This window comes from Saccopteryx bilineata, chromosome 4, assembly GCF_036850765.1.
Source record: "Saccopteryx bilineata isolate mSacBil1 chromosome 4, mSacBil1_pri_phased_curated, whole genome shotgun sequence".
NCBI classification, from domain to species: Eukaryota; Metazoa; Chordata; class Mammalia; order Chiroptera; family Emballonuridae; genus Saccopteryx; species Saccopteryx bilineata.
Genome location: NC_089493.1, coordinates 289791021 through 289817922, shown reverse-complemented (window position 1 = coordinate 289817922; position 26902 = coordinate 289791021). Strand labels below are relative to the sequence as shown.

Below are 26902 nucleotides of genomic sequence, written 5' to 3'. Positions count from 1 at the left end.
AAAAGATCTAGAGGTACTGACATTTGGGGACCCCCCAAGCAAAAAAGCCAGCTGGCAGTCTGAACACACACCAAGAACATCAATCAGAAAGGTCTTCCACACAGTTGTTCCCCCCCCCCATTTTTCCGAAGCTGGAAATGGGGAGGCAGACAGACTCCTGCATGTGCCCGACCAGGATCCACCCGGCATGCCCACCAGGGGGCGATGTTCTGCCCCTCTGGGGCGTCACTCTGTCGCATCCAGAGCCACTCCAGCACCGGAGGCAGAGGCCACAGAACCATCCCCAGTGCCCGGGCCATCTTTGCTCCAATGGAGCCCCAGCTGCGGTAGGGGAAGATAGAGACAGAGAGGAAGGAGAGGGGGAGGGGTGGAGAAGCAGATGGGCGCTTCTCCTGTGTGCCCTGGCAGGGAATCGAACCCGGGACTCCTGCACGCTAGGCTGACGCTCTACCGCTGAGCCAACCAGCCAGGGCCTCCCACACAGCTTTTAACCAGCATCTCCAGTGCCTCACATTCAAACAAAAAGGAACAGTCAGGATCATCATTTGGGTAAAACATCAAGCTAGGAAGACAGAATCCAAAACAAATCCATAACAAAGGAGCTCAGAGGACATAAATGCCATACTATGCAGAAAGCAGGGCAACTATTAAGAAATTATAATTAACATCTCCAGAAACTTATATACTCATTCCAAGGCTCTGCCTGGTTTGCTCAGTCAGAGCATCATTCTGAAACACGAAGGTTCGTGTTTGATCCCCAGTTAGGACACATACGGGAAACTAATGAATGCACAACTAAGTGGAACAACGAATGCTTCTTTCTCTCTCGCTCTCATCTCTCCGTCTCTCTAAGATCAATCAATATGCTGACCAGTGGTGGTGCAGTGGATAAAGCATCAACATGGGACACTGAGGTCCCAGGTTTAAAACCCCAAGGTTGCTGGAGTTAATACGGGCTCATCCAGCTTGAGCACGGGATTGACATGACCCATGGTCGCTGGCTTGAAGCCCAGGTTCACTGGCTTGAGCAAGGGGTCACTGGCTCGGCTGGAGCATCCTGGTCAAGGCACTTATGAGAAGCAATCAACGAACAATTAAAGTGCCACAACTACAAGCTAATCCTTCTCATCTCTGTCAAAAAAAAAAAAAGAGAGAGAGAGAGAGAGAGAAAGAGAGATATGGAGCGCTGCCGAAGTCCTGGGCATTCCTCTTAAAGGGTCCATGCACAGACTTACTCAGATTCATATGCACTGAGCTCCAGCATGGGATACCATGTCAGGAACAGATAGGGAGAATCCAAGTTGTGTGGCATCAAGTGGGAGCCAGGAAAAGGGAGGCAGGCAGCTTTATCCCAGACAGAAGTGCTGGCAGAAGCCATGTTATTTTTCTTAGCCCTCCCACAGAACTGGCAGGCAGGCTCCATCAACTCTAACTCTATTTGCTCAGCCCTGGTGATTCCCTGAGATCCTACCCAACCCAAATTGTGGGCCATCCAAGCCATTTTCAGTGTCTTTTCCATACAAATGACCTGTCTTGGTTCATGCTTCAGACTTCCCTAAAATCTCTCAAACAAGCAGCATCTGGTCTCCACATGCCCTGTCTCTGTTGTTAAATATCCCCAGGCCTACTTGAAACAGCCAGCCTTGGTTTGCAGCTTGTCCCCTCCTGGGCACTTCCAAGCGCAGCACAAGTAGCAGTTACCTGCAGATCGCTTTGTAGCTCCCACCACGTGGGATGACATTGACCTGCACCTCTTGGGTTCAGGAGCCAGCATATCTGGAGGACAGCTTCAGACCACGCTGAAGCACCTCCCAACCACTTCTACAAGGGGTGGACTCAATGGGCACAAAAGCCCCACTAATATAAGTCTTGCTTCATGGGGTTGGCCTCTACATAACAGATCCTCCATGGTAGGCATAGCCAGTTGGCCTGGAGATAAATCCCTCCAACTGAGGTGCCAACAGCAACCAAGGCTCAACTACAAGAAAATGTACAGAAGCTACAGGGGCACACCTGGAGTGCCCAGGTCAAGTGAAGGGGGAGGTTGTGCCACTCAACATTACAGAACACCTACTGTATAACACCCAGGAGAAGTAGCAGCTCTGTATTATAAATAAAAATAAACACCGGAAGGCCACCAAAATGAGGAGACAAAGAAACACGTCCCAAATAAAAGAACAAAACAAAGCTCTAGAGACAGAACTAAACAAAATGAAGACAAGCAATCTACCAGACACCGAGTTCAAAACACTTTTTTTTTTTAAGATTTTATTTATTCATTTTTGAGAAGGGAGGAGGAGAGGACAGAGAGAGAGAGAAGGGGGGAAGCAGGAGGCATCAATTCCCACATGTGCCCTGACCAGGCAGGCCCAGAGTTTCAAACTGGCGACCTCAGTGTTCCAGGTCAACATTTTATCCACTGCACCACCACAGGTCAGGCTCAAAAACACTTTTTATATGGACAATGAACTTAGGGGAACAGTAGATGAACTTAGCGAGAATTTAAAAAAAGAGACAGGAAACATAAAAACAGAGACAGAAAACATGAATAAGAATCATTCAGAAATGAAGAATACATTACAGCCTTCCATATCTTCCAAATTAACATCTCCAGAAACTTATATAGACATTCCAAGGCTCTGCCCGGTTAGCTCAGTCAGAGCATCATCCTGAAACACGAAGGTTCGTGTTTGATCTCCAGTTAGGACACATACGGGAAACTAATGAATGCACAACTAAGTGGAACAACAGATGAATGCTTCTTTCTCTTTCGCTCTCTTCATCTCTGTCTCTCTAAAATCAATCATATTGGAGTGCCAGAAGGAGAAGAGAGAGCAAGAAACTGAAAACCTACCTGAAAAAATGAAAGAAAGATTCCCTAACCTGGTGAAGGATACAGACATACAAGTTCAGGAAGTGCAGAGCCTCCCAAGTAAGATGAACCCAAAGAGGCCCACACTAAGACACATCATAATTAAAATGCCAAAGATTAAAGACAAAGAGATGATATTGAAAGCAAGAGAAAAGCAGTTTCTACAAGGGAGACCATCAGTTGATTTTTCAATAGAAACTTTATAAGCCAGAAGGGATTGGCAAGAAATATTCAAAGTGATGAAAAGGAAAGACCTACAACCAAGATTACTCTACCCAGTAAAGACACCATTTAGAATTAAAGGACAAAGGGCTTCCCAGACAAGAAAAAGCTATAGGAGCTCACCACCACCAAACAAGTATTATGAGAAATATTAAGGAGTCTTCTTTAGGAAGAAGAAAAAAAAAGCCCTGGCTGGATAGCTAAGTTGGTCAGACTGTCATCCCAATGCATCAAGGTTACAGGTTCAATGCCCAGTCTGGGTGCATACAACAGTCAACCAATGATGGCATGAATAAGTAGAACAAAAAATTGATGTTTCCCTCTCCTTCCTTTTTCTCTAAAAATAAATAAATAAATAAAATTTGGCCCTGGCCGGTTGGCTTAGTGGTAGAGTGTTGGCCAGGCATGCAGACATCCCAAGTTCGATCCTCAGTCAGGGCACACATGAGCAGCAACCTTCCTCTCCCTCTTCTCTCTCTCTTCCCCTCTCACAGCCAGTGACTCGACTGGTTCAAGTGTCAGCCCCAGGCACTGAGGATAGCCTGGTTGGTCTGAGCATTGACCTCAGGCACTGAGGACAGTTCAGTTCACTCACGCATCGGCCCCAGACATGGCTTGCTGAGTGGATCCCGGGAGTCTTTCTAGCTCAGTTAGTTAGAGCATCATGCCAATATGCCAAGGTTGTGAGTCTGATTCCCAATCAGGGTACATACAAGAATCAACCAACGAATGCATAAATAAGTGGAACAAACTGATGCTTCTTTTTTTCTGTGACAGAGACAGAGAGAGAGAAAGGCAGTGAGAGGGACAGATAGGAACAGACAGACAAGAAGTGAGAGAGATGAGAAGCATCAATTCTTCATTGCAGCCTGACCTGTGGTGGCGCAGTGAATAAAGTGTTGACCGGGGAATGCTGAGGTCGCCGGTTCAAAACCCTGGGCTTGCCTGGTCAAGGCACATATGAGAGTTGATGCTTTCTGCTCCTCTCCTCTCTCTCTCTCTCTCTCTCTCTCTCTCTCTCTCTCTCTCTCTCTCTGTGTCTCTCTCTCTTGCTCTAAAAAAAACTGAATAAAGTTAAAAATAAAATATTAAAAAAAAAATTCTTCATTGCAGTACCTTAGTTGTTCATTGATAGCTTTCTCATATGTGCCTTGACTGGGGGGCTACAGCAGAGTGAGTGACCCCTTGCTCAAGCCAGTGACCTTAGGCTTCAAGCCAGCGTGACCTTTGGGCTCAAACCAGCAACCCTGCGCTCAAGCTGGATGAACCCGTGCTCAAGCCGGCGACCCAGGGGTTTTAAACCTGAGTCCTCCACGTCCCAGTCCGAAACTCTATCCACTGTGCCACCACCCAGTCAAGCAATGCTTCTTTTTCTTTCTCTCTCTCTTTCTCTCCCAACCTCTCTCTCTCTCAAATCAATAAATAAAAAACTTTAATAAAATGGCAATAAATAACATATCTGTCAACAATTACTTGAAATGCAAATGAGTTAAATGCTCCAATCAAGAGACATACAGGGAGGCCCTGGCTGGTTAGCTCAGACTATTAGAACAGTGGTCCCCAACCCCCAGGCCACGGACCAGTATTGGTCCGTGGGCCATTTAGTACCAGTCTGCAGAGAAAGAATAAATAACTTACATTATTTCCGTTTTATTTATAATTAAGTCTGAACAATGGTTTATTTTTTTTAAATGATCAGATTCCCTCTGTTACATCCGTCTAAGACTCACTCTTGATGCTTGTCTTGGTCACGTGATACATCTATCCACCCCACCCTAAAGGCCGGTCCGTGAAAATATTTTCTGACATTAAACCGGTCCGTGGCCCAAAAAAGGTTGGGGACCACTGAATTAAGAGTATCCTCTTGAAACACCAAGGTTGGATACAGATGCTATCTACAAGAGACCCACTTCAGATCAAAAGACACACATATTGAAAGTAAAGGGATAGAAAAAGATATTTCATGAAAATGGAAACACTCTAAAGCTGGGGTAGTAGCAAGCCAGAACACTGAAATAGCATTGCTGATAAAGAAACATCCAAGGCCCTGGGCAGGTGGCTCAGTGGATAAAGTGTGTTGGTCCATCACACCAAGGTCATGGGCGGGATCCTGGTCAGGGCACATATGAGAAGTAACCTGTGAGAGCACAACTAAATGGAACGGCAAGTTGATACTTAACTCTCTCTCTCACACACACACACACACACACACACCCCGCTTTGCCCTTCCCTCTCAAATCAATGAGGGTGGGGGGAGATGCCCTGGTCAGAAAGCTCAATTGGTTAAAATATCGTTCCGAAGCACAGAGGCTGCAGGTTCAATCCCTGGTCAGGGCACATACAGGAACAGACTGATGCTCCTGTCTCTCTGCCTCTTTCCCTTCCTTCCTCTCTTACTAAAAATTACTAAATAAAATTTAAATAAATAAAAAATAAAAAAAACAAGACATGTTCAGAGAGAGGGAAAGTCAAATCCACAGGAATGAAAATAGAATGGAGACAGACCTCTCTACAGTACAACTTCAGACGGTGGAAGGTGATGATGTAATTCCTTTAAGTCTCTAAGGGAGATGCCACCTGATTTAGAATTCTAAACCAAAACAATTTCTCCTTCAAGTACTATAGGCATCAGAAAGCCACAGCAGCCACACAGACACCTGAATAGCAACCCTCTCACATGGAGTGAGAACAGAGAAGGTTTTATAATATACTGCTCACAAAAATTAGGGGATACTTTGAAATGAATAAATAAAGCAATAAAAAAAGAAGCATTTGATTTTTTTTATTAAACAAGAACATCAGAAAAGCAAACGACAAGTCAAAGAAAGTTGTTCAATCATGCAAATGAGATGCAAAACCAACTTTTATTTCATTGGTGAAAATGCACTATACAAAAGGCTGAAAGTACTGGGTAGCTGCATGTTCACATTCATTTTGAAATATCCCCTAATTTTTGTGAGCAGTATATTACAAGCAAGGCAACAAGAAACATTTTTCTTTTCTTTTTTTTTTAATTTTTTTTACAGGGACAGAGAGAGTCAGATAGAGGGATAGATAGGGACAGACAGACAGGAACGGAGAGACGAGAAGCATCAATCATCAGTTTTTCGTTGCGACACCGTAGTTGTTCATTGATTGCTTTCTCATATGCGCCATGACCGCAGGCCTTCAGCAGACTGAATAACCCCCCGCTCGAGCCAGTGACCTTGGGTCAATGCTAGTGAGCTTTTTGCTCAAGCTGGCAACCCTGGGGTCTCGAACCTGGGTCCTTCCGCATCCCAGTCCAACGCGTATCTACTGCGCCACCGCCTGGTCAGGCCATATTTCTTTTTTTTAAGTAGAGGTGGGGAACCAAAGACAGACTCTCACATGCACCCCGACTGGGATACACCCCGCAAGCCCCTAATAGACTATGCTCTGATGGGCTGAGCCTTAGCTTCGTTGCTCAGCAACTGAGCTATTTTAGCTCCTGAGGCTGAGGCCATGGAGTCATCCTCAGCACCCGGGGCCAACTTTGCTTGAACCATTCGAGCCATGGCTATGGGAGAGGAAGAGAGAGAGGGAGAGAAATGGGGGGAGGGGAGAGAGAAACAGATGGCCACTTCTCCTATGTGCCCTGACCAGGAATTGAACCCCAGACTTCCAAATGCCAGGCTGATGCTCTATTGCTAGGCCAACCAGCCAGGGCCAAGAAACATTTTTTTATGATTATTTTTGAATATTTGTTCAAGAGAAGACACTGGCACTACAGACTGAAAACAAGAGGGGCAATACCAAAAAAAACCCACCCCAAATTAATAACTGTAAGGGCACAAAGCTAGATGAATAGAGGGCCCAGAAATGGACAGAGGAGCCCCTGTTGCTGGGGGTGCTAAGGATGGTATCCACCTGGCCATGACTTACCTCTGTCTATCAAAACTGGAGGAGTTTGGCCCTGGCCAGGTAGCTCAGTTGGTTAGAGCACTGTTCTGATATACTAAGGTTGTGGGTTCAATCCTCAGTCAGGGCATATACAAAGATCAACCAATGGATGTACAACTAAGTAGAACAACAAATCATTATCTCCCCCTCCCCCTTTTCAAAATCAATAAATTAAGGGGAAAAAAAAACTGGAGGCATCTGGTACAAACAAAAGAGCTGAGTCCAGCTGCTGTAAGTTTCAACAGTTCAGAGAAGGCTCCTGGACCAAGGCTATAATCCATCCAGCAATAGAGGGTCCACTGTGGAAGGGGGTGGGGATGGGAGAGGTTGAACACTTTCACGAGCAGAAGGCCCTATGCACAGCCTCTATGTGGCCTCTTTGAAGATGATGAAAGTGTGGAGGCCAGCTGTGGTCCCCGAAAGAGAATTAAGAAGTTTACTGAGTTTTTTCCTCAGATCAAACATTTTTTGGAATTAATGAGCTCTGAGAGGACCCTGAGTGGCTCACAAACCATCCATTTGTACTGATGTTGGAAAAATAAAGCAACACTTTATTTTCTTCTAAACACACAAGTATGCATCCTCACGCTGATCACGGACTGAAAAACAATTATTAGACAGTCTTCTTTTCCTAACTGAACTACCACTACTCAGCCAAATCCCATATTCCTAATAACTAAGGGTAATCTAGTGCAAATGAAGTAAGGATTCTAGAAAAAGTTAAGAGAGCTCTGGCCAGATAGCTCAGTTGGTTAGAGCATTATTCCAAAGCACAGAAGGGTGCTGGTTTGATCCCCGCTCAGGGCACGTACAAAAACAGATCGATGTTTCTGTCTCTCTCTCCCCCTTTCTCTTTTCCACTCTCACTAAAATCAATCAATTAAAAAAAAGTATAATAAAGAAAACATTAATAGAGCCTGTGTGTATGAATCAAATACAAATCTCTGTGAAGCTGACTGGAATTTAAACCTGACAATGGGCTGATCAGTAGGCAGCTGACCTATGCGTATGGCTCAGTTCCAAGAACCACACAAGGAATGCCCGCATGTCGGCACATGGTGCCAAACACACCAACCCCACACTCTCCTGAAATAGCTACTGCACGTCAGAGCCATGGACAGCATGGTCCATGCAAAGGGCCTTGGTCAACATTTGCTTGTCTACTCTCTGTAAGCACTTCCCTTTCATAAACCCAGGAATACAAAGGCCCAGGCAAAGGGGCCTCTCTATTCCAGAATTTTCCAGTCTGATGGCTAAAAAAACTACAGATACTTTCCTGGACTTTGTTGAAATCTGTCAAATATCATGGAGTTTCATTTGACTAAACCAAAGAGAAAATATTTTTAAACTCTCCTATAACTAGTTTTTAAAAAGTGTGCCTGAGCCTGACCAGGCGGTGGAGCAGTGGATAGAGCATCGGACTGGGATGCAGAGGACCCAGGTTCAAGACCCCGAGGTCGCCAGCTTAAGCACGGGCTCATCTGGTTTGAGCAAAAGCCCACCAGCTTGAACCCAAGGTCGCTGGCTCCAGCAAGGGGCTACTCAGTCTGCTGAAGGCCCGTGGTCAAGGCACATATGAGAAAGCAATCAATGAACAACTAAGGTGTTGCAACGCGCAATGAAAAACTAATGATTGATGCTTCTCATCTCTCTCCATTCCTGTCTGTCTGTCCCTGTCTATACCTCTCTCTGACTCACTCTCTGTCTCTGTAAAAAAAAAAAAAAAAAGTGTGCCTGACTTGTGGTGGCACAGAGGATAGAGCCTCAACCTGCAATGCTGAGGTCACCAATTCAAAACCTCAGGCTTGATCAGTCAAAGCACATACAAGAAGCAACTATGAGGCCCTGGCCGGTTAGCTCAGTGGTAGAGCGTCGGCCTGGCGTGCGGGAGTCCCGGGTTCGATTCCCGGCCAGAGCACACAGGAGAAGCGCCCATCTGCTTCTCCACCCCTCTCCCTCTCCTTCCTCTCTGTCTCTTCCCCTCCCGCAGCCAAGGCTCCACTGGAGCAAAGATTGCCCAGGCGCTGAGGATGGCTCTGTGGCCTCTGCCTCAGGCGCTAGAATGGCTCTGATTGTGGCAGAGCATCACCCCCTAGTGGGCATGTCGGGTGGAGCCCAGTCAGGCACATGCAGGAGTCTGTCTAACTGGCTCCCTGTTTCCAACTTCAGAAAAATACCAAAAAAAAAAAAAAAAAAAAAAAGCAACTATGAGTTGATGCTTCTCTCTCCCCCTCCCCATGCTTTCTCTCTCTGTCCTCTCTCTAAAATTAATAAACAAAATCTTTAAAAAAAAAATTTGTAACCTGGCCAGATAGCTTGTTTGGTTAGAGCATCATCCAAAAGCACAGTGGAAGCTGGTTCAATCCCTGGTCAGGGCACATACAGGAACAGATCAATGTTCGTCTCTCTCTCTCTCACACCCTTCCTCTCTCACTAAAGCCAATAAATAAAAAATTTTAAAAATTGTAATGGCCAGTCCTTCCACTGATAAGTATATAAAATGCACATGGCATGTTGGTGCTGCTGTGACAGAACCTACAATGAACATATTTGTGTCATAGGAGCTTGACGTGACTCTAGGTGTGGTGGGTCCCAAAAGCACTGAGAGAAGGGAGAGAGTGATCAGACTTAGATTTCGATAAGATCCTTTGAGTACTATAGGGAGAAATGACAGAGGCAGAGATCCAGCCTCTGCCTGGTTCTCTGTATGCACTCTGGAAGGTGGTGATCCAGGAGACAGTGGGAACCAGAGTGCACAGTGAGAAGCACAGGGGTTGGCCCTGGCCAGTGGCTCCGTGGCTAGAGAGTCGGCCCAGCATATGGATGTCCCAGGTTCAATCCTCAGTCAGGGCACATGGGAGAAGCCACCATCTGCTTCTGTCCCCCTCTTCCCCTCCCGCAGCCAGTGGCTTGATTGGTTCGCGTGTGGCTCTGGGTGCTGAGGATAGCTCAGTTGGTCTGAGCACATCAGCCTCAGGTGCTAAAAATAGCTTGGTACTCCAGCAGGGTTGCTGGGTGGATCCAGTTGGGTCTCATTTGAGAGTCTACTTCATTATTTCCTCTCTTCTCACCTTAAAAATAAAAAAAGAAGAAGCAGAGGGATCCAACACACACTGAGGGAGAATCAGGACTTGTTGTTGCACTGGCTATGGGGATCTGCAAAGCAGGGATCAGGTGGTTTGGGTTGATCTGCTAGATGGTGAAGTCACTTCTAGAGGGAACAATGATGACAAGAGGTACTGGTTCGGTGTGGGGAATTAATGTCTCTCTTTAAGGAAATATGACTATTAAAATCTGAATGTGTCATTCTCTACCTTATTTTTGAAACTAACCCAGATGCTAATTTCACTAACATCTAGCTGATCACTATTTTCAGATAATGATGATGAAGAAGAAAAGGAACCACAGCAAGAGCTGAAGTTTAATGAGACCTGCTGTGTGCAGGCACCAGCTGGTCCAAGCACCCCCCCAAGTGTTGTCTCATGGAACCTCCATAACAACCTCATTTGGCAGGTCCTTACTTCACCCTCCTCACTTTACAGATAAGTACAGAGGTTTAGCAACTCCCCAAAGTTACATAACAGAACCCTGACCCTACAACACACTGCCTATTAGAAAAGTCATCAAGTGAGAGGTTAAGTTAAACCACCAAGCTTAATGTTCTCCCGATCTAATCAAGAAGATTAGTGAAAGATTCCCAAACTCTTGTCTAAAGAACTCCACAGCAGCAAACTACTTTTGGATCAGCTAAAAGAATTTATCCAGTTGGGCCATCTGACCTGTAGTGGCACAGTGGATAACGCATCAACCTGGAATGCTGAAGTCGCCGGTTCAAAACCCCAGCCTTGCCCAGTCGGGCACATACAAGAAGCATGAGAGTTGATGCTTGCCACTCCCCCGCCCACTCCTCTAACAGTCAATAAATAAAATCTTAAAAAAAAAAAAAAGAACAAAAGAATTTATCCGGTTGGACAAGTCACACATCTAGAAGATGACAAGGGAACAACAGCACAGCCATGCCCTCTCCCTAAGAAAAGAGTTCTCTACTTAGAGTAACTACAAGCATAACAGTAGAAAAAAGGGAGGGAAGACTATAGGAAGAGCCAGACTTAAGCGAGGTACTTTCCATCATAAATGGCCTAAAAATTCAACAGTGAAGAGAATGTGCTAAAGGGCAAATCAAACAGGCTCACTATCAATAAGACAAGTGTGTCCTCTGGCCATAGCCTGTGGCCACCTACTTCAAGCACAGCAAGTGCACACTCCACCCTGTTGATGTATAGCCCTTCTTGGCTAGGTACCCTTCACCTGAGCCACCGCCCAAAACTCACTCTACTCAGACTCCAATCAGAAACCCAAATCAGCCTGACCAGGCAGTGACGCAGTGGACAGAGCATCAGACTGGGATGCGGAGGACCCAGGTTCGAGACCCCGAGGTCGCCAGCTTGAGCGTGGGCTCACAGGGTTTGAGCAAGGCTCACCAGCTTGAGCCCAAGGTCGCTGGCTCAGGCAAGGGGTCACTCGGTCTGCTGTAGCCCTCCCAGTCAAGGCACATATGAGAAATCAATCAATGGACAACTAAGGAACCACAACGAAGAATTGATGTTTCTCATCTCTCACCCTTCCTGTCTGTCTGACCCTCTCTCTGACTCTCTGACTCAGCCACAAAGAGGAAAAAAAAGAAACCCAAATCAATCTTACTTCTCTGCCTTCCATATGAAACTGTACACATTTTGAGTGCTTCTTCTTTTTACATTTACATTTATTTTCTTGACCTTTAAAGCCATTACCAGAAATTCGGTCAATAAACCAACAAACAGGTGAGACATTTCCTCAAACTATCTGGGGATCCTGGAGAACAAGGATTGTCATCCAGCTTTTAAAAGACCCACAAGTCACCAAGTTGCCTTGCTGTAAACAATGGCATCTACAGTCCACTCTCTGGCCACAGCCTTGATAACCAGACCTGACTAGGAGTGCCTCACTGGGCTGGCCCACTACGAAGACACAAGGACATATCCATTGAGACTCTATCCTTAGGGAACTTCTCAGCCAATGAGGAAGGTAAGGGCAATAAATAGAAATGGAAAGCATTTGCTGATGTTATACATCAAAACCAGCGGCAATCCCTAAGTGCAGTTGGTTGAAGGGTTGAAAAATATGGCCTGGCTTGAAGCCTGACCATGACCGACTTTCCCACAAGCATACCCTAGAAGGCACCTGGCAGGCCAAGCCAAGCTTCTGAGGAGACAACCTGAGCCTGCCAGCCAATGTCTTACAGACCTGGGCCCTAATGCCAATTCATTAAGTAACTAGCCAAAAGCCATACATCATCAAAGAACCCTTTGCCAATTCACACCAATTAAAATGGTAGGTGTGAACCAACCAAAATTGTATACAAAGTTCCATTGATAATGGGTAATGACAAATGGCAAAATCATCCGCACAAAGACACAGAGAACGGAAGAGCAGGGATAAGATTTGTGATCCCTTGATGCAGAGGATCAAATGACCCCTGTCAAGTAGGATAAATGCAAAGAATGGTCAGGAGCATCACTGTTTTCTCAATTTTGACAGAGACCTAAATAAAAGACTCATTTAATCTGTCTTAGGTTGGCTATATGAAAAACAACCATGTGTACCCATAAAGCCGAATGAGGACTCACATTTGGCCTCCTATCAGGGGCCTGGGAACACCTATGTCTGGTACAGGGAGACGGAAAAACACCAGCTCGCACAGTTGAAGAGGCCCCACGGTATAGAGCCTGTGGATCTGGAAGCTCTAGGTCTGGGAGTCCCTCGAAGTCGTCCTGTCCTAGATATGACCCTCCGCACAGGACACACTCCTCCACGCAGAATCAACACTTAGAGAGGAACCTGTCATCAACAGGAAATGCATCCCCTACCAACAAGATTGATGCTCCATCTCTTCTTTGTAGCAGTGCTCACAAACTGCCTATTCAGCACCTACTTTCTTTTTCCCTTTCCCATTAAACCCAATCTTCCTTTGGAAGACCACTCTCCCCAGTTGAGAGGCGATGCTATCTGGGTGAGGGACCCCACTTACCTTCCAGGGTATATTCAGTGTAAATTCAGTAGCATAGTCTCAGGCCCTTGCACAATGATTATGCTGTGATGGACAGGACAGAGCAGCACACAGCATCCCTGGTCACTCAGAGCAAACTGCAGGATCTTCCCTCAATGTCATGGGAAGATTTGTTTACAAAACAAGGGATCCCAGAGCCAAGGTCATGAGGCAGCCACCTCCAACACAAGGAGCTAACCTGAGAGCAGAACTGGCCACAGGAAGGCAGAGGTTAAAAAGTATTAAGAAACAGGGAAGTTTCTTACAAAACTAAACGTGTTCCGCCGTGCAATCCAGCAACTGTACTCCTTTTGGGTTTTTACCCAAAGGAGGTGAAAACTTAAGTTCACAAAAACTTGCACAAGGACCTTTATAAGCAGCATGAATCATAACTGCCAAAACTTAGAAGCAACCAAGATGTCCTCCAGTAGGTGAATGGATAAATAAGCTGTAGTACACCTAGATATGGAATCCTACTATTCAGCACTGAAAAGAATGAGCTGGCCCTGGCCGGTTGGGTCAGTGGTAGAGCTATCAAGTCATGAAAAGACATGGAGAAAACTAAAATGCACATTACCAAGTGAAAGAAATCGTCTGAAAAGGCTACATGATGTATGATTCCAACTATATCACATTCTGGAAGCAAAACTATGGAGACAATAAAAAAGATCAGTGTTTTTCAGGGGTTGAAATAGAGGAGGGATAAATAGGTGGAACACAGACTATTTTTAGGGCAATGAAAATACTCTGTATTATGCCATAATGGTAGATACATGGCATTATATACACCACCAAGAGTGGAACTCCAGGCCCTGGCCAGTTGGCTCAATGGTAGAGCATCGGCCTGGAGTGTGGAAGTCCCGGGTTAGATTCCCGGTCAGGGTGCACTGGAGAAGTGCCCATCTGCTTCTCTACTCCTCCTCCCAATCCCCAAAGCCATGGTTCAACTGGGTCAAGCAAAGTTGGCTTCAGGTGTTGAGGATGGCTCCGTAGCCTCTGCCTCAGGTGCTAAAAAAAAAAAAAAAGGCTCCATTCCTGAGCAATGGAGCAACAGGCCCAGATGGGCAGAGCATTGCCCCCTAGTAGGCTTGCCAGGTGGATCCTGGTCAGAGCACATGCATTAGTCTATCTCTCTGCCTCCCCTCCTCTCACTAAAAAAAAAAAAAAAGAGTGAACCCTAATGAGAACTATGCACTGTAATTATGATGTGTTGATGTAGGTTCATTAGTGCAACAAATGTACTGCTCTGGTGGGAGATGCTGACAATGGGAGAGGCTGTGCACGTGTGCGAGCCAGGAGTATATAGGAAACCTCCTCTCAATTTTCCTGGTAACCTGAAACTGCTCTAAAAAAATTGTCTTTAAAAGACAAATGGCTGAGCCTGACCAGGTGGTGGTGCAGTGAATAGTGTGTCGGACTGGGATGCCGAGGACCCAGGTTCAAGACCCTGAGGTCGCCATTTTGAGCGCAGGCTCATCTGGTTTGAGCAAAAGCTCACCAGCTTGGACCCAAGGTCGCTGGCTTGAGCAAGGGGTTACCCGGTCTGCTGAAGGCCCACGGTCAAGGCACATATGAGAAAGCTATCAATGAACAACTAAGGTGTTGCAACCAAAAACTGATGATTGATGCTTCTCATCTCTCCGTTCCTGTCTGTCTGTCCCTGTCTATCCCTCTCTCTGACTCTCTGTCTCTGTAAAAAAAAAAAAAAAAAGACAAATGGCTGAATTCGGATTAAACTATATCTGAAGTTGGCCTTGCCTCTGGACTTTTCATTTATCTGAGTCAGGCAATCCTCTTCACTGGTTAAGCCACGTTGGGCTGGATTTTCTGTGACTTCCAACCTAGTGCATCCTAACTGTACCCCACACAGGACAAGTAAAATGTGCTGGACTCCACCTCCTGTCAGTGCTCATGAACGATGACCCAACATCAGAGGTTCTCCACTCACAAAACTACCACAAGCAACCTTGAATGAAAGAATGTTCAACTGCAGACAGGACTTTTTTTTTCTTTTTGTGGCAGAGTCAAAGAAAGGGACAGATAGGGACAGACAGGAAGGGAGAGAGATGAGAAACATCAATTCTTCATTGTGGTTCCTTAGTTGTTCATTGATTGCTTTCTCATATGTGCCTTGACCGGGGGCTACAGTGGACCGAGTGACCCCTTGCTCGAGCCAGAGACCTTGGGCTCAAGCTGGTGAGCCTCGCTCAAACCCGATAAGCCTGCGCTCAAGCTGGTGACCTCAGTCTCAAACCTGGGCCCTCCGTGTCTCCTTCCAACGCTCTATTCATTGCGCCACTGCCTGGTCAGGCTAGACAGGACTCTTGAACTCCAGCTTCCCTCTGCCACAAGCAGCTCCAGGACAGGCAAGTTAAAACTAAAATGTGCCATAGTCCTTAGCTGAACGCTATCAGATCAGTGAAGCCAAAACATTCTATTAATTTTATTTTGTAATTAACATGTTTTAATTATTTTAAGATTCTGGCAATGAATTCAAAATACTAACCTATCATTATGACTGTGTCAAATTAACATTCTATTACCTTGATAGCAAGGAATACTTATTACAAATAAAACCAAAGAAAAAGGAAAGTTGCTGTTTAAGACCCAAGAACTGCTTTGGCCAATTGGTTCAGGGGATGGAGCGTCAGCCTGGTGTGCAGACATCCCAGGTTCAATTCTCAGTCAGGGCACACATGAGAAGCAACCATCTGCTTCTCTTCCCCTCCCTCTCCCCCTTCTCTCTCTCTTTCCCTCTTGCAGCCAGTGGCTTGTCTGGTTTGAGTATTGGTCCCGGGCACTGAGAATAGTTTGGTTACTTGGAGCATTGACTTCAGGTGCTGAGGATAGCTCAGTTGATTCCAGCATCAGACCCAGATGCGGGCTGCCAGTGAAACCTGGGAGTCACTCTCTCTATCTCCCCTCCTCCCACTTAAAAAAAAAAAAAAAAAGACCCAACAACTGAAATGTATGCAGACTGGGCCTGGTTAGAAGAAGGAGTAGCCCTCAAGAATTCTTTATTTTAGCCTGACCAGGCGGTGGCACAGTGGATAGAGCCTCGGACTGGGATGCTGAGGACCCAGGTTTGAGACCCCAAGGTCGCCAGCTTGAGTGAGGGCTTATCTGGTTTGAGCATAAGCTCACCAGCTTGGACCCAAGGTCGCTGGCTCCAGCAAGGGGTTACTCGGTCTGCTGAAGGCCCGCGGTCAAGGCACATATGAGAAAGCAATCAATGAACAACTAAGGTGTTGCAATGCGCAACGAAAAACTAATAATTGATGCTTCTCATCTCTCTGTTCCTGTCTGTCCCTGCCTATCCCTCTCTCTGACTCTCTCTCTCTGTCTCTGTAAAAATAAAATAAAATAAATAAAATAAAATAAAATAAATAAAAAGCTAGCTAAATCAATAGCCTTTAACTAAAGACTGTGAGCCAAAAACACACAAAAATTACTTCAGACAGTATATCCTGAATCACATCACTTGAAGGATGGTCAAATTCTCAGAGATATTTGATCTTATGTTTATTAGCAAGTAGCCAATTTCTCTGCCACAGTAAATTTAGATAAATGATCTGGGTTTTTAATAACTCCATGGGAGAGTCCCAGCACCTAAGGATGTGTTTCCAGACTGTTGATCAAATCAGCAGGGTCACACGAACTCCAGACTTGAAAAATTTCACAGGCAAAGGTCACCAGAACCAGCTATGAAATGAGTGGGAAACAGAACCCCGCTAGTATCTGTGAACATCAGCAACAGACTCCAACTACAGCCAAATAAATATACCTCACAAAAGGGATTACCAAGAAAAGAGAATGAAGAAACAGGTTTCCTAAATTATAACAACTTGCAATAACACCACTTCATGCCTCCAAAGTTGTGTATATGCCTACACGCAAAAGCTGCAATCACAACTTCAGAATGCCCCCGGGGCTACTGGAAACTGACTACACAACCCTAACTCATTTTGTTGGCAGGGGAAAAAAGGTCCAATCCTAGAAATGCAACCACAGCCACAAAAGTTCTCAAAGTGCTCAGACAACACACTGCACAGCAGGCTCTTCACCACCACTTTCCAACCTCTAGGAAGAATCTGAGAAGACCGTTACAAAAAACAACGATCCAGAATTCTCTAAGTATTGATGCATTTAAAAATCCACAACTCCCTCTGTTAAGCCAAAGGTATTATATATACCAGGTAAACCCACCTTCTATACAAAAAAATAGAAATTTTATGGCTAATGGATAAAGTATAAATGTCACAACTTCTAAGAATTCCAATGTTACTAATGACTTACAATGGCATATATTTTAGTCTGTTCTTGATTAAAGTATCCTCAACATACAACTATTAAAAAACATCTAATGACAAATATGAAAGTATCGTGAATAAGAACTAAAACTCACCCATAGCAACAGTATACCCACTTAGGGGTGAAAGACAAGACCATTCCTTACCAACACCTTTCCTTGCTAGTTCTCCAGCTCTTGGAGGTGAGCACAGAAACAGACGCCTTGTGTCTGACTCACCTGAATTCTCTGCCTTCGCTGTACCGTCTACTTGAGGAGGCCCGTGGGGCGGCTGTCTCCAGGAGCAGCTTCTGTGTCAGCCTGCCAGAGGGAGCAGGGTCTCTGCCATCGTCTTCATCTATATCTTGGTCACATTTCCATTCCTCATCTTCATTCAAAGTGGGCAGATATCCAGGTATGCCCTTCCCTGTTCCTGACCCAGAGCTCTGGTCACTACAGAGCTTTGGGCTCTCTGAGCCTGTCCTCGTATATTCCAAATAAATATCAGACTTGAGGAACAAGGGATAGGTGTTCTCCTCCATGGTGGACTGGATTTCTGTTTGGGCCTGGTCAAACATGGCAGGATCAATCAGCTGCTTCATAATGCAGTCCTTTATGAAACTCTTGGTGGCTGGCTTGGTTTGCCTGGACACGATGCCATTATTATCAAGGATGTACTTTCGGTAAATAGCTTTGGCCAGCTTCAGCCTCTTCTCCTCATTCGAGTCACAGGGTTCCAGTTTCCTGAAGCCACTGCAGGCAAACCAGAAGTCCAGCAGGTCAGCACAGTCCTCCTGCTTCAGGAAAGTCCTAAACAGGTTTATCCCGTCTTGATCATCTAGTAAGGAGTGCAAGGACTCGGCCCACTTCAAGTACGGTGGGGTGGGTGAAGCACTGCCCTCAGGTTCATACCCCAGGTCCAGATCTGAGCGCCTCGGAGTGGCTGTGGAAGTCTCGCCTTTAATCCCAACACCTTTCCCAGAGCAGAAGCTGTGGCTGACGGGCCTGGGGTCTGTGGACACCAGTTCACCCTCCTCACCAGGCACTGGGGGTCTGGGGGCATCTTCGGTGAAACTTGTTCCAAGGTCCAAGGGGAAACCCTGCTCTTGAATATTCATTTTGAGACTCTGCGTCAATGAACAATGAGCGCTGCACCCTAATACATCAGTACTTACAGCTCCAAAGTGAATCAATCTGTCCTGTTGAAACCATTAAGAGGACAAGGATTAGGAAAGGTGGGTCCATGGAAATATGACCACAGAGATTTTCTCAAGAAAAGACTTGCAATGATGCCCTCCCGCTTGAACTCAAAGTTAGAAATTCAGTTTAAGCCCTGGCCGGATAGCTCGACTGGTTGGAGCGTCATCTGGATACACAAAGACTGCCAGGCTGATCCCCAGTCAGTGCAGATACAGAGATAGACTGATGTTTCTGTCTCTCTCCCTTCCTCTCTGTCTAAAAATCAATAAATTTTTTTTAAAATTTAGTTTAAATTTGCAATCTTTCCTCACAAAGTTTGAGGTATATTAAAACAATTTCTGGGAACTTTTACAACTACAGGAATGCCTCTGGTGCTAAGAAATGAACGCCCAAACACAAAGAACACCACACCCCTAAAGCGTCATTCTGTGAAAACATCATAGCACTGGCCGGGTAGCTCAGTTGGTTAGCGCGTTGTCCCAATATGCCAACGTTGCACATTCAATCCCTGGTCAGGGCACATACAAGAATCAACCAATGAATGCATAAACAAGTGGAACAGCAAATCAATGTTTCTCTCTCTCCTTCTCTCTCTAAAAAAAATGTTTTTAATTTTTTTAAAAAATCACAGAAACCAGTATCCTGGGGACCTCCCATCTCAGCTACAGAGCTGAGTGACCAATCCTTCTCTGCAAGCTCCAAGAAGGCCAGGAGGATTGGAGGAAAGACAGGTGCTTCTAGTCCTCCTAGTTATACAAACTTGGGTAAAAGCCGATCCCTCACATGTGGGACAAGGATGACCACCCAACCTGCTCTGCAGGGACACTGTGAGACCAGGTACAGAAAGGATGGCACATCACACACTGTTAGGTGGGTGGTGTGTCTGCCCCACACATTCTCCAGGCCCACAGCCACTGTGTTTTCTGCATCCCCACCACTTCATACTTAGTATGCTTCACAACGCGTGCAAACACACAGTAAGTTGTTCCTCTCTCAACACATGCCAAAAAGAGCAGTTAATTGTGGGTCACCTTCAGCATCTTCTAGCAAGTGATCAAAGGACATCACTCACATGCACTCGCACAGGGGCCTTCTCATGCCACCTATCAGAAAGCTGCACTTGACCTTTAAAACCTTGCTTATAAGGAAAGTATCCTCTGGTAGCAAATGACAATTTAGTACTCTGAGAACTCTGAGAAACAGAGAAGGTCTGGAAAAATTAAATTCAATACAATTTTAACTTTTATCTAAAGAAGGATACAGCTCACATGATTTAACTCTGTAAGCTGAAAACCAAATCCTCTACTCTCTTAGAATTCAGGGAACCATGGGGGTTTTTTGTTGCTGCTGCTGCTGCTGCTACTACAAGTCAGCCTTGGGTATGAGGGAAGATTGTCCTGGATCAGCACTCTGCCATGGTCTTTGGTCCTCCCTGTCACATCCTACAGGAGCTCTCAGAGCCCACAAGCTCAGTCTATGCCTCCCAACCTACCCAAGGGGGTGAGTGCAACACAGCCTGCCATAATACAAGTGGTCTGCCTAAAAGTGGGCTGCAGAGAAGCATGTCAAGTTCAAAATGCCTACAACACTGAACAAGCCAGAAGAAGTAAAACAAAACCCTAAAATATGGTACCAGCACAAAGGGTAGCTCTCCCTGGCCATCACTGCACACTCTGTACCCTGGCCTACATGTAATCCACCCCCAACACCTGCATTCTCACACTGTACACACTTCACCTGCCAGCAGCTGCTGAAAGCTAATAGTGAAAAGCATCCAGAAATGGAGGCTGGGTCACAATTATGTCCACCAAATGACATTTCTGCAGCTAATGACTTTTTGTAAAAACGACTGGGTAGGCTGTAATTTCAGCCTCAGCAAGAAGAGCCTGTTTCTTAAGGTCATGGCCTGTGGGCTGTGGCACCCTGCTGTTTATGGACCACTTCAATTGCTAAGTTGCTTTCTTCAAGCACCATCAACAAGGAAAGAGTGGCTGTGGTGTTTCAGCACCACACTAGCCTATGGATGTCAAATGTCCTCTTGTCCAGGATACCATCTCAGGGAAGAGGGCCCACATCCAGCCACACATCCTTAGAAATACTCAGATTACTGGCCTCAAGAAAGAACCAAATCACTGTGTTTGAACTGGAAAATAATTATGAATCACTGTCACTTTCTCTTTTTTTTAGTTTTTTTTCCCTACTGTCACTTTTTCTTAAGATCCTTAAGACTTCTATGTAAATTATTTGTAGCACCTTGACTTAAACATTTTCTGCAGGACCCACAACACCTAGAACAGGGTCTGGCAACTAAACACCAATAAATATTTAATTCATTGACATAAAGAAAAAGGACACTTGCCACAGATGCCAAATGTTACCTCTTCAACAGATGCTGAACTACTATTCGATAGAAACAACAGTATATTCAAAATCTAGCCCTTTCTCTCCCCCCCCAACTGGGGCTGTCTTAAAAGACTAACATTTTAATACAAGTGTGAACAAGTCTCCCTAATCATTTTAAACTATTTTTCATTGCTCAGAAGAAACATTCCCGGCCCTAGCCGGTTAACTCAGTTGGTTAGAGCATCTTCCCAAAACGACATGGTTGCGGTTCAATCCCCAGTCAGAGCACAGAGGATGCATGACTGAGTGGAACAAGAAATGAATGTTTTCCTTCCCCCTCCCTACTCTCTCTTTTCCTCTCTCTGTCTCTCTAAAAATCAGTCAATAAATAAAAAATTTAAACCCTGGCTGGACAGCTTGGTTAGCTGGAGTGTTGACCTGAAGTGCAGAGGTTGTAGGTTCAATCCCTGATCAGGGCACATAGAGAAACAGCTCAATGTTCCTGTCTCTCTCTTTCCCTGCCTCTTATTAAAAAAAGAAGAAGAAACATTTTTTATAATTCTTATAATTCACATCTATTTTAGGCTGTCAACTGACAAAAAACTTTGATGTCTCTGGAATCACAGAAACATTTCTCCAAATTATTGATGTTATTGAAATATGCTCCAATTCCCACAACTCCCCAGGTTTCCACAGAGAAGCACCAAGCATTTAGTGTACACACATGTACATACTACACATAAAGCAGTTATATTAATTCAAGTTAGAGTCAAATGCCCATAAGCAATAAATCTGGCCAATAGCATGTAACCATCATCAATAAACAGATTACATAAAAGGAATCTACAACTCTGATACCACATTTAAAATCTCCTTTGGTCACTGACAAGACATACCCCTTGGGTACCAAGCAGCTAGCTCGATGCTACAGATGTGTATGTATTTCTTTATTTAGCTCAAATATAGTTTTCGACCTTCTGGTTTACATGGCGTGTGGAAGTTATATACAGCATGACTGATATTTCCCCAGCTGTCCATTAATTAAAATCTTTAAAGATTAAAGGCTACTGTTTTACATGAAATCCATTCTCCCATCACCTAAATTCTAAATAATGAGTGTAATCCCCAAAAAAGTCCACTTAGCTTTTCTGAAACTAAAAATCCAAGAAACACTAACACCTGCTGAAAAACAAACAGTAACCCTGTATTTTGGATGCTTTTCCCATCCTTGTTCCTGAACTGTTCTTAAAAGTGAACCCTGGTACTGCTATCTCGGGAGGTCAGCTTTACACTGTGTGTGTTCTCTAGAACAGTGCCCGTCTAAGTATACCCGAGACTCTTCCTGAAAAAGCAGAGAACATTAGAGTGAGCATAAAGGAGGGGCCGAGATGCACAATAAGAACTCTATAAATTTGAGAGGTGAGCTGAGAAAAATCCCAAGAGGAATGATTTATTTTTCTCTACTGGTCTCAGCGTGGAACTAAGTTTCACCTGCCCTGGCTGTACAGCTCTGGTTTCATGGGGGACTGAATTTCAAAATGTGGTGTGGAGGCAGAATCTAAGACCTACAGCCAAGAGAGAGTTTGGGGGACAAAGCATCAACCTGAAAGAGTACAGCCACTCACATAAGCTAAACAACAGCCTAGATGCAACCTAAGGCACCTATGCCTCAGAGGCAGTGAGTGCCTTCCCTGGGTTTCAGACTCACTCATTCCTACTTTTTGCTGGGGGTTGGGGCAAGGGACACTCGATTGTCCAGCCTCTCTCCAGAACCCCTGCACGCAATGTCTCACCGCAACAGCTACTCCTCACCCCATCCACACCCTGAAACATGCCCAAAGCCCACAGACCACAGCACGCTCCCAGCATCAGACAATCAAACACATCAGCTGCAGACCTCAGCCTCCCCCAGGAGGAACCCCCACCCCTTCCAGAATCCTGGGTCTTCCTTACATCTTTCTACTCACCTGGAGCAAGAGTGACCTTCCCAAACCAAACCCAGCACTCTTCCCCACAATGTCAACGACCACTGCCTTCTCCATCCCCTGCTAGCACCCGCGCCCGCTCTGACAAACCTGCCCTCACAGCCTTACCCACACACGCTTTCCTCGTCCATCCCCGCCGTCTGCACACCCTTCAAGCACAGGCTGAGCACTCCAGCACTCCTCCTCCTCACTCGCTCCCGGCCCGCAAAGCTTCCCCTCTCACGCCCTCCGAGCGCGCACAGCCGGCCCACACAGCCTCCCGCCCTCGCTTCCGGCCGGCACAGCCTGCCCTCAGCACTGCCGGCCCGCACAGCCTGCCCTCACACGCTCCCGGCCCGCACCCGCGGAGCCCCTCTTCCGGGTCCCGCGCCGGGCCGGGCCTATGCGGCCTACAAAAGGCGGCCGCACTGGCCCGCGCCCCTCAGGAATGCGCGACAAACCCGCACTACTCACCCGCGCGCGGCAGCGGCAGCGGCGGCGGCGGCAGGGCCCCGGGCCCGGCTCCCGGAGCGGCGCGGAGCGTCTCGGCGCGGCGCGGCCCATGCGCTCAGTGGCGGCGCGGCGGGAGGGACCGGGCGGGGGCGCGGCCCGGGGCGGCCCCCATCGCAGCGGCGGCGCGGCGGCCCCGAGGCGGGCGCAGGCAGGCCGCGGGGGCGCCGCCGAGGCCGGCCGCTCGCTCTCACCGGCTTCCTCCGCGGGGAAATGGGTCCGGCCTGATTCCGGCCGGTCCTGCGGCGGGGGCCGCGAATGCTTCCCCGAGCGGGGAACCAAAACCCAGAGTGCCGAAGCCCAGGCCCGAGCGCCCCCGCCGGCGCCGCCCGGAAGTGCGGGGGCGGGGCCTGGCTTGGGAGCGGGGCGGGGCCGGGGCTAGAGGCGGGGCCCCTTGAGAGAGAAGGGACGAGAGCGTGAGACAGATCTAGAGCGTGGGGCGGGCCGAGAGCTTGGGGCGGGACCGAGACTTAGGGTGGGACGAGAACGTGGGGGCACGGCCAAGAACGTGAGGGCGGGACTGGAGTAAGAATTGGTCCGAGAGCGCAGGACGGAGCCAGAGCGCAGGGATAAGGCGAAGAGAGTGGGGGAGGGTCCTCGTGTGTGGGGGTGGGGCTTTGAACGTAGAGGCGGGGCCGGGGCACGTGCTCGAGGCCGAGAACGCGGGGGCGAGGCCGAAAGCGCGATTCCGAGCAAGAGCACTGGACTGGGCCAAGAGCTTAGAGGTGGGAACCTCGACTGTGGGGGCGGGGCCAGGGTATATGGGTGGGCCCTGAGCTTTGGGGCGGGGCCAAACACGGTCAAGTGGATCTGGGACAAGAAGCGGGGGTTGGAGCCAGTGGGCGTGGTTAAATATGCCGATATAGGCGGGGCGGAGCAACAGCGCTGTTGAAGGGGTCCAGAGAAGGGGTTACAGAAACTGCGTTGTCCCCTTGACCAATGGAGTCCAGGTGAGTGGCATGAGGAGGCGCCCCCGCGAAGGATTATGAAAAGACTGTGGTCACCAGAAGGCCTAGGTCGATGCACTAATAGAACGACAGGCCTCCAGATGTAGACACCGTGAAGCGCATGTTAGGTTGCAGCCCTTTGCTGCTGCCCACAGGGGGAGTCCACCAGCCTACGGTTACTGAGGTCAGCACCCACGGTCCTCGGGACGAGCAGCGAGTGCCCGGGTGGGAGGGGTGACCAGAGGGACTGAAGACCTCGGGGCTGGCTGACATGGACAGGCAGACCCTCGCAATGTCCAGGGCACTAAAGGGAGCAAGTGTTCAGGAGTTGGGCAGTTGGGGGCAGAGCCAGGCTTACCCGGAGCTGAACCCTTGGTGACATCCAGCCCGTGTCTCCCGCTTCTCTATGCCCACAGCTATGGACCTGGCCAGGACGCTGAGGTGGTGGTATGGGGCCATGACCTCCCTGAGTCCCAGGCAATCTGGACTCAGGGCTAGGGCACATAATAGGCAGTAGGCATCCAATAAATGCTAGCTGTCACTTGGTTAGGAGCCCCAACCTCCAAAGAGCTGTGGGTTGAGATTGGCTGAGGCCCCACCCTGGCTGGGCCCACCTTCCTCAATTTCTCCAAGGCATCATCCACAGTCCTGACAAGAGCTCCCCTTTCCACCACTGCCTGTGGGTCTCACTTGCCAAGGCCAGTCTGAGAGCAAGGGCTTCTGGGTGTCCTGATCCCTGCACCCTATCCCTTTCCCCATCGCTATCACCATGGCAGCCCTGACCTGTAAGCCCATCTGGCCAATTCTGTGTTGCACAACCACCACCAGCCCCTTCTGGAAGGAAGGATGTTGGAACCAGAAATTGTTTACTGCCCCTAAGGAATTGTTTCTGACCCCACCTACGACCACCCAAGACCCTGTTCTCTGCATAGCCATGCTCTGCCTAACACCTGGAGAAATGTTCCTGGCAGCCTTCAGGGGACAACTATACTGCCATTGTACAGACAAGGAAACTGCCACTCAAGTCACATAAGGACCTGATTGCCTCCTCCTGCTCCTGTCTCAGGGCTCCCCAATACCTCATCCATCTACAGCTACCCCAACAGCCTGCTTTCTGGTGTACACAGCCCCTCGGGGCCTTTTGCTAGTGTCTTCTCCATGCCACCCCGCCCACTTCTTGCTTCCATTACACTGCCCCCGGTCACCTCTAATGCCACCACATCTTCTCCTGGACACTGCTCACCCTTGTTGCCCACCCTCATTCTGTATGTCTTCCAGGTCGGGCCAGAAGTCCTAGCACAGAGCTGCCTGCACCACCAGCCAACCTCCCACTCGGCCACCCATTTCTGGTGACTGCCTCTCCCAGGATTCAGCATAGTATCTGGCACCTAGGATTTTGTAGGATAGGGGTTAGTAAGGGATGGGGGCCACCAGAAACATCCCCAGCCTGCTGAGGACCCAGGCCACCTCCTAAGGCCATTACCATACCTAGGGGCAGGCTGGGCAGGGAACAAGGGTGTGGATAAGGACAGCACATTACAGGAGCTGCATGTCTGAATCCACATGGCCCCACTAGGATCCTGGTAGCAGGTGTCACTCTCACTAGGATGGCCTCGGGCCCCACAGTACTGGGCACAGAAGATGCTCCTGCAGCCCCTCCTTCTCCTGTTCAGCCTCAGATAGAGGAGACAAAGTGGGTGATTTGCATGACACAACAGGATCCCTGTGGGTTGCAGGAGTCCTGGGTGGACTGAACAGACAGCAGAGCCTCCCATACATTGGTCCCCCGGAAGCCTCCTCACCCCCAGACTGAGGCCCCCAACACTTGCCTTGGTTCTGCAGAACTGCTGCTGCGGCCAGGCCATGCTCCTGGGGTTGTGTCCACATCCATCCTCCGCCTGACCCATGGTGGCAGATGTCCCCAGGCCCTGGGACCAGAACAGGGTCCTCGGGCCTCCAGCTCCTCAGGGCCCCCACCCTGCAGGGACAGAAAGGGAATCAGAAGGCCTGGAGGAAATGAAACAGCGCTCTATGGTGGGTTATGGCTGTGGGCATGGAGGGGAAATTGTCCAGGCGGAGGAGACCAGAGGAGGATGCTTGGGGAAAACTCTGAAGAGAGGGATGCAGGGAAGGCAGCACTGCAGGTCTGCAATGAAGCAGGGGTGACTTGGCAGAGGATTGCATCAGCCACCCAGTGCTGAGACCAGATACATCTGCAGGAACCTCATTTTTGAACAGGTGAGTGCCAAGGTAGAACACCTTTTCTTTTTTTTCTTCTTCTTTCTTTTTTTTGTATTTTTCCGAAGTTAGAAGCGGGGAGGCAGTCAGACAGACTCTCACATGCACCTGACCAGGATCCACCCAGCATGCCCACCAGGGGGCAATGCTCTCTGCCCAGCTGGGCATTGCTCCGATGCCGCTGGAGACATTCTAGTGCCGTGGAGCCTGAGGCAGAGGCCGTGGAGCCATCCTCAGCACCCAGGCCAACTTTGCTCCAATGGAGCCTTGGCTGCAGGAGGAGAAGAGAGAGATAGAGAGGAAGGAGAAGGG

At 47.8% G+C, this 26902-nt stretch overlaps 1 protein-coding gene across 3 annotated transcripts in view; it reads right to left on the bottom strand.

Moving 5' to 3' along the window:
* AXIN1 (axin 1) overlaps positions 1 to 23604 on the bottom strand; it is an 88776-nt gene extending 65172 nt beyond the window's left edge. For 2 of the 3 annotated variants that reach the window (XM_066275440.1, XM_066275441.1), the window contains exons 1-2: positions 23370 to 23604; positions 17629 to 18587 (exon numbers count right to left, since the gene is read on the bottom strand). In XM_066275440.1, the coding sequence (XP_066131537.1) occupies positions 17629 to 18587; positions 23370 to 23459 (1049 nt within the window). In that variant the 5' untranslated portion in view covers positions 23460 to 23604. Of the gene's footprint in view, positions 1 to 17628; positions 18588 to 23024; positions 23044 to 23369 lie in introns of those variants that run through there. The other variant, XM_066275442.1, reaches the window with a different exon arrangement.
* Between the last annotated feature and the right edge of the window lie 3298 nt (positions 23605 to 26902).